This window comes from Tribolium castaneum, chromosome 7, assembly GCF_031307605.1.
Source record: "Tribolium castaneum strain GA2 chromosome 7, icTriCast1.1, whole genome shotgun sequence".
Lineage (NCBI taxonomy): Eukaryota > Metazoa > Arthropoda > Insecta > Coleoptera > Tenebrionidae > Tribolium > Tribolium castaneum.
In genome coordinates this window covers 18,600,731-18,608,951 of record NC_087400.1, presented here as the reverse complement: position 1 = coordinate 18,608,951, position 8,221 = coordinate 18,600,731, and the positions used below count along the sequence as shown (strand labels likewise).

Below are 8,221 nucleotides of genomic sequence, written 5' to 3'. Positions count from 1 at the left end.
TGGTTGGACACGTCGCAGGACCAAAAGAGACACTGAAAAACTACATGTTTGTAGTTGCCGGTGACGAGAAAAATAAGGCAAGTGGGTATCTTAAAGAGACCTACGAAGCCTTGGAAGAGTTGAAAGAAGTACTCAAAGAACTTCAAATTGAAAAAGTCGCAATTGGAAGCGACCTCACAGGCCGAGAAGAACACCTCAGAAAGATGTTGGAATACATCTTTAGAGGGGAAAATGTGGAGGTTACACTGTGTGTCCCTATTGCAAGGGAAATGATTTGGAGAGACCAAGGGAAAGCCCAGTCTGCCATAACTGTATCGCCAAAAGGGATGAGAAAAACGGATGCTGTAATTGTGCAAGGCAGCAAAACCGAAACATATGAAGCTGTACTCAAAGAAGTACGCGAAAGTTTGGCCGAAACGGACTGCGAGATACGAGCAGTCCGAAAGACTAGAGAAGGTAAACTTCTTTTGCTAGTTGGCAAAGAAGATGGCAAATCGTAAGATCGTGCTACGGGATGATAGCACGAAAGAGGACAAAGTCCTACATGTGAAGGGCCTAGATGCGCTGGCAGTGGAGACTGAAATAGTCAGTAGCATAGTAGCAGCTATGGATGGAACCATCACAAACACAGATTTGGAGGTGACATCTCTGCGAAAAGCATACGGAGGGAGTAAGGTAGTGTGATGATCGCGGTATTTAAAATTTTATTTTATTAACCAGCGCAAAATATTCGGAGTCAGTTTAAACGTTTAGTTCTTTGACAATATTAATTCAACTTCAATTCAAAAGTTGCAACAAATTTTAATTTAACTTATTTATTCCTTTGTTAGCATTAAAATGTTTAGAAAATTATCGTTCCCACGAAACTTTCCAAGAACTGTTAAAAACGTTATAAATCGCCAAATTGGGTGGTCGAAAGGCCATGTGTTTTAACAAGTGGATATGCAAAGATATGGGGGTTGGCGACGGCCTGGCTCTGCACCACAGTCGCCCAGCTAATCCAATGATTTTCTCACAAAAGCATAATTAATTTACTTTCGTTTAAAATAGCCAAAATTTATTGATAAACCTAAAATTAAATCCAAAATTTTGTTTAGAAATTAACTAGTCACGTTTCAAAAAGAAAGGAATTTATGAGCCAATTTAAGGCACGTTGATGATCAGTAAACAACTCGAGAAAGAATCAAAATTTCATCTTATTCAAAAATTCCCGTAACGTTTCGTACCAAAAAGTTGAGTCTTTATGCAGTGTACTCCAGTCATCAAATAAAATTGAATAATTTATTTTATTCGGCGTAATTGTTAACAAATTGTTGCAAAACTTCAAGAACGAATTGGTCGATTGAAATTCATGTCTGTTAACTAGATTAGTATAGCCAAAACGACGTTGGTCAAGTGCCGCTTGAATAGGGGGTGTTGACAAATTCGTTACAGAACAGAGCTTTTTAAAAGAATATCAAATTACAAGCACACATGTGCATTCCTTATAAGAAATTGCAGCGAAATTAACGTTTTCTTTGTTAAATCAACATCAGATCACGAAACCAGTAGTTTAGAAAAACACGCGAAATTTTTCTGAACATTTTGATGTAAAATTTAACCCTAATATTTAAGGGGCAGCCGTCGAAATTCTGGATGTATAAATCATTCTATTTAATTAAATTATTGTAAGCAAAAAAATTGCATGACACGATTGCTGCCCGTTACTAACATAATCCTAAGAGGAAAGTAGACAGGAAAATCCCTAAGGAAATTGGAGAAAAACGCGGAAATGTTAAAATAGTACCGGTGTAGTACTGGGGGCGACATCTAACAACGGGTAGTACGACCAAAATTACAGTTTCCTCACGGGGTTCTTCCTTATATTTTCTGTGTTATTTAAACAAACAAAATTTGTTGTTACACAAAATTCATTTCATTGTGTTCCCAAAAACAACTTCAGACCTGACAACAACCAATTTTGGAGTTTAATTTCTCTTTCAGGATATTTGGGGAAATTCCATAGCGTTCTTGTATTGTATTCAGTTCAGATCGACGATTACCAAATTTAATGTTTAATTATAATGAAATTGTTAATCGGAAAACACCCCAGCTGTTAATTAATAATAATATTTAGAAAGTTAAACAAGGTTTGATCAAATGCCAAGACATCATAAGAGTCAGATTTGCAAAATTTCGCATATGTGGAAACTACTTAACAAGGGTAGTGGGGTAAGCGAGTGAGTGTAGCTTACGCAAGATGAGCCCTTGACTTTAGGAGGGATTCGATTTTTGACGGTCTTTCGAGGTAGTCGATTGTCGTGTTGCCCTTTTAAATTTTTATAAATTTAAAAAACATCTTCGTTTACCTTTTAGTGCGTCTAAATTGTACTAAGTGCATTTAAGCGTAATTTTAAATTAAATTAATTTAAATTCTTGAATTAAGTGATAGCGTTAGTGATTAGTGAGTAAGTTAAAAACGAGACAAGTTTAGTGTTCGTTCGATTAGGTAGTGCTGCGAACTACAACACCTGGGAAGCAGCTAACCCCCTGCGTTAGGAGGATTAAAATTTCTAGGTAGGCCCTCAAAAGGATTAATTAATTTTTTATTCATTTAATATTATAATATTAAATCATTTAAGTCATTTCGAAATAGTGATCATTATCATTCATTTCATAAATTCTCTCGTAACCACCAAGTTATTAAGCATCGGAAATGCCGAAAAGACCAGTAATTATTTAAATTCTTGTGCTTCGTCTTACGTCAGCTATATAAATTTTAAATAAATCATTTTCAACTTAAAATAACTCGCAACAAACAATTTCATATTTTTCAATTCAACCATCCCACCTTTAAATTACAATATTAAAAGTTCTTTATATTCTTTGCTTCTAACTTCTAAATCTGTTACGACAAATTTGAGTGAAACGGCATCAAACAAATATTCAACTACAACAAAAGTCTAAATCCAAAACCCACGGTGCTATTCAAACTGTTGTACACAGATAATTTAAGGTTGCATACACCAAAATATTACGAAATAGAAGGATTTGTTGCTAGTTAAGGATAGGTTTAGAGTAGAACGATTTCTCTTCCGCAACGCGTTAGGCGATAAAGCAAAAGAGTGTTTCTCTTTTGCGTCCAGATCAGAAATTACAGGCTCGTGAGTTGGCCATCTTCATGGGAAGAGTCGTAGTCCCCGGGGACGCTCTTCCCCAACTTTAACAAGGTCTAAGACGCGGTGGCAGGTCGTAGTTTCCGCCCGTTGTACTTAGAATGGACGTTGTAATTCCCGTCCCAACGGCAAGTACTTCCACGTACTTGCAGGCTACTACGGACGATCGAGCAGACATAATCATCCGTGATTATCTGTAATAAACTGATATCGCGACATGGCAAAGTTCTGCACAAGTCTTTGTCAAAGCTCGTGGACGGAAAACTTTAGAGAGAAATTACTTCTACATTTATTCAGATTGATTTGTAAAAGCTTGTATGTCCGGGTTTTATTCGAAATTCATTCTAGGTGTTGATCACCTGACTTTTACCGGAGACGGAATTTCGGCACTAGGGCGCAAAATTCAATGCGATGCACGTATCAAAGATTCCGCGAGCATGTTATAATCCGCCTTTGGTACAAGTAATTTAGAAACGCGTTGTCAATTGCCTAGATCCTATGAGTTCGAACAATATCATCTGAAACGTAGGTTAATTTATTTGGACATTATCGAATTAAATTAATTCATGTTAAATATTAACGTCATATCATATCAATAAAACTTTTTCGTATCACTCAGCAACTTCGAAACTATTTACTTGGAATTTCAAACGAATTGTGGTTACGACTCTGAGATATGTTTTGACGACATTACTATACAAAAACAAATAACAATTGGCCAAATTTGATCAAACTTTCATAACCATTGATTATTGTAATCCATCCAACGGAATATTCATTATTCTTGTAATAAATAACTTTGGAGGAAACTTGTGGTTTAAATTTCTTCTCCCATGCGTTTTGACACTACTTTGAATCCGGACTTGCGTTACGGATAAATCCGGAACCCTTTCTGATAAGAATTAAGATCAAATTACGATATCATTATAAGAGTGACTTCGTACATCAAAACAACACAACGTAGGTAAGTGAAATGATCATGTAGCGTATCAATTAACTAGACGAGCCAAACCATTTCGAAAAAAGAAAACAAAAGTAAAATTCAAGATTAATTAAATAAATCAATTAAAATAAGTTGTAAATCATTTAAACATCGATCAACCATCATCAATCACGGTCTCACTACAGTAGCTACAATTAAAGTACCTGCAAAAACTGCTAAAGCCATTTTGAGTAAGGGCAAGATAAAGATTGGTTTAGTGACATGCAAAATCACTGAACGAGTTAACAGTGTTTTCTGTTATAGGTGTTGGGAGCCAGGACACATGGCAGCCCGATGTCAAGGGGTGGACAGGTCCAAACTGTGCCACAGATGCGGAGAAGAAGGTCATTCAGCGAAGGCCTGCGAAAAAGAGATGTTCTGCCCGGTTTGCGGCGTAAGGGGTCACCGAGCAAAGACGCTGGTGTGTGAGAGTCTTCGAAAGAAAGCGGCTCGCGCTGAGAACGAGAAACCACCGTGATCAGGTTTCTCCAAATTAACTTGAATAGAAGCCATGGTGCCCACAACGCAGCTACGAGCTTCTGTAGACGAACAGGTCGGGATGTGATCCTGATGAGTGAACCTAACGTGGGGAGGGTTCACAGCAATGGATGGTAGACGGACGATGCCGCCAATGATGTTGCCATTGCCGTCATGAACAAGAAGATAAAGGTCTATGCCTGGGGTAAGGGGCTTGGCTTTGTATGGATAGACACGGGAGAGTGTATCATATACAGTTGTTACATTTCTCCCAATGTCGAACCTGTGATAGCAGAGCGTGCTCTGCGTAACCTAGTGGGCAGCATAGGGTCCCATGGCAGGAAACCCTGTGTTGTGACGAATGACTTCAATGCGAAGTCACCCGAATGGGGGGAGAGACACAAGACGAAAGGGGAAGTCTGTTGTCTGAATGGTTAGCAACGCTAAACTGCGTTGTTCACAATGATGGGATGAAACCAACCTTTTTGAAAGGACGTTATCAATCCTGGATAGATATCACCTTCAGCACCGAAAATGCTGCACGGTGGGTAAGAAATTGGACCGTTGAGGAAAAAGAAACTCTCAGCGATCACCAGTTTATTACGTTTCAATTGAAACTAGACGGAGAAAGAACCGGAAACGGTCAGAACTCCGGGCGATGCTGTGAATGGAACACCAAGGGCTTTAACCCTTCGGTGATTCGCCATAGCTTTATAGAAAAGATGATCGCAAAACAAAACAAAGACTGCGTCAGCATGGTGGAGGCCATCAAGGAAGCATGCGACATGCACCTTCCGAGGAAAGGCCGAACAAGAAACACAGGTAAACAAAGGGTTTACTGGTGGAACGATGACATTGCGAGAGCAAGGAAAGAATGCATTTCTGTCAAACGAAGACAGATGCGACTGAGGGCCAGAAATAGACTGGAAGAAGTCATTGAGGTAACAGAGCTGTATAAACAGAAAAGGAAAATTTATCGGGCTCTCATTAGAAAAGCTAAAGAGGCTAAATGGGAGGAACTGATAAATAAAATCGAAAGAGACCAATGGGGGCTTGGTTACCAAATAGCCACCAGGAAACTAAGACTGGGTTCAGAGCAAATCACTCTAAGCCCACAATTTAGACAGAGAATAGCCGATGTGCTGTTCCCAAAACATCAGATAAAAAGATGGAATCTCACAGAGACGTGTGAGGTAGAGGGCATCACCTCCAATGAAATGTAACAAGCGGTACGAAAGCTAAAAACGGGCAAAGTACCGAGACCAGATAATATTCCAGTGGAAATTGTAAAAGCAATTGTCCACGAGCAAGTAGAGGTACTCATGTTGGAAGCCTATAACGGACTCCTACGTGAAGGGAAATTTCCGAAAGAGTGGAAACGAGCTAAATTGGTTCTACTCAAAAAACCCGGAAAAGAAGGAGGCAGACCATCGGATTTTAGGCCGATCTGTCTCCTAAATGTGGTAGCGAAGCTCTATGAACAGTTAATACTGATAAAGCTCAAAAAAGAGCTGGAAGAGAAAGGAGGCCTAAGTGAAGAACAGTTTGGCTTCCAAGAAGGCAAATCTACCCTTGACGCGGTAGACAGAGTTATGGCCCTGGCAAGATGGGCTAACTCTGGAGACACGAGAAGGAAGAGGTGGTGCGTGTTGCTCACCTTCGATGTGAAAAATGTATATGTATATGTATATGTATCTCGATGTTCACATACAAGTATGGAGAGTAGCCGAATCACTCGATGTTGCGAGGCACTCTCGAGCAGTGATGTGCATTTCAGTACTTCAGTACTAGTTTCAGTACTTTGGAACAATGTCTAGTACCCTAGTACTCCTCTATACAATTTAGTACCATTTAGTCACAAATTTAAATTGGTAAATAACAATGTCAAACATAAACACAAATGTCAAATTACCAATTACAGAACTTTAATTACAAAACTCGTCACTACGTCACTCCTGGAATACACAAAGGATGGATAGGTAGGGTTAATCGTTTTTACGTTTCAACAATTCATCATTATGATGTTATGTAAATAGATTTGTTAAAAAAATTCGAACTGTGGTGTTACGTTTGGAAAATCCACCCTGACTTAGAAGGGCGGGTCAGGGTGTAATTTTAATGCCCTTAACGGCGTCAGAGTGAACGGCTGACGTCGGAGCGTCAATGTTCCTGTTCCTTCTGTGATGTCCGCTTTTTTGTCAACCTTACAAAGAAATGTTTTTTTTTTCCTTATATGTGGCTCGGTGCGTCCCGCATTCAGTTGTGGGCAAACTTGAATGTCGCAGCCTTTTAGTGCCCACTGTCCTGAAAATGTTTCTGGTTAAAACCGTAGGTTGGTACCTTGATAACTTAGTTGGGAAAATCGTCGGAAATGCTATCCGTTAGGGCCGGATAGCCTCCTTATTTCCTTTTGCCTGCCCTAGGGGTTCCCATGTGGGCTATGGGGGCCTTAGTTTAATTGCCCATGTCATTGTTTACATTTTCTTATCTGTTTTGAATTTGAATCTAACCTGTAATTGTCAATCTTAGTTACCTTTCTAAACTCCCTAGTTTTCCTCTTATCTTCTGTTTAGCGCGTAAATTTTAAATTTTCGTTTCCGTTTCACTTTTTTTCTGAGTCTCGTTCTTTAAAACTCCGAACGGAAATCGTTCTAGCACTTTTGTCCTAGCTCCGTTGTGGGAGTCATCTCGAGTGATCAGATTTTAGATCATCTCACATTATTGTGGAGATTTGCGGTCATCGAGTGTGAAAATTTAAGTATCGTATGGAGTGATTCGTTGTGAGTGCAGCTTCACTAAGATTTTCGTGGTAAATGCTCGCACCATCGCCGTAGCCGAATAGTCGGATTCGCAGGACAAAATTCTTTTGCTAACACGAGGAAGCCGCCCAACATCAAAGGTACCGAATTGATTCTGATGAGCCCTTTTCTTTGTTTTCTTGGTTCAGTGTGTATTTCGATTTAAAGGCTTCAAATTGGGGGGGGAGTAAAACCTTCGAGGGGACCTAACATCCCATCATCTCTCGTTCCGGACGTGGTCCTTCGCCGTTATCACCAAACCCGCCATCTGCGAGGTCAACAGCTACCTCTGAGGGAGCCCCTCATCGAAAAGACGGTCAGGCAAGCCTTTGTTAATTACGGACGCGCCGGAACCCCCTAACCTCGAGCCTTTTTGCTGTCTCGTGTGTTCTCTTTCTTCCAATTTTTTTTTGTTTGATCGCCTCACGATCAAAGGTAATATTGCTGATCTCATTTTGTAATTTAATATATATAATTTCGTTGTAAATCGTCTCTGGACATATCGGTTGGTAGATTCGGTTATTAATTTTGCGCTTATCGATATCAGTCACAAAACATAGATCTATGAGTTTGCGGCCGACAAAGAATAATATTCCGAGCACGTGATCGGTATAAGAGAATCACTTTTCTCCTGTCTACTTGTCCAGCGTAGATAGAATAGTATTTTTTTATTTCTTTAATAATTTTTAATTTCCTACATTTTTTTAAATCTTTGTTATATAATATTTTAATCCATTAAAATTTAATTTCGGGGAAACCCCTTTTTCTTTCCTTTCTTTTTTTTTTTTCCTCTAGTTGGGGTTATACAA

The 8,221-nt window shown here is 39.3% G+C and overlaps 1 protein-coding gene across 1 annotated transcript; it reads left to right on the top strand.

Annotated features, from left to right (window-relative positions):
• Positions 1–4,648: 4,648 nt before the first annotated feature.
• On the top strand, positions 4,649–7,773 carry LOC107398137 (uncharacterized). The gene is made up of 5 exons (XM_064358034.1): positions 4,649–4,690; positions 4,753–5,047; positions 5,128–5,802; positions 5,893–6,256; positions 7,581–7,773. The coding sequence occupies exons 1-5, from the start codon at positions 4,649–4,651 to the stop codon at positions 7,771–7,773; spliced, it is 1,569 nt and encodes a 522-aa protein (XP_064214104.1).
• The last annotated feature ends 448 nt before the right edge of the window (positions 7,774–8,221 follow it).

What these genes read in the sequence shown, in the direction of transcription:
- LOC107398137 (XM_064358034.1), top strand. Translation starts at nt 4,649, where the DNA reads ATGGTGCCCACAACGCAGCTACGAGCTTCTGTAGACGAACAG. An exon ending in GAGCTTCTGTAGACGAACAG is followed by an intron (nt 4,691 to 4,752) that starts GTCGGGATGTGA and finishes AATGGATGGTAG; the next exon opens with ACGGACGATGCCGCCAATGA. An exon ending in GACACGAGAAGGAAGAGGTG is followed by an intron (nt 6,257 to 7,580) that starts GTGCGTGTTGCT and finishes TTCGATTTAAAG; the next exon opens with GCTTCAAATTGGGGGGGGAG.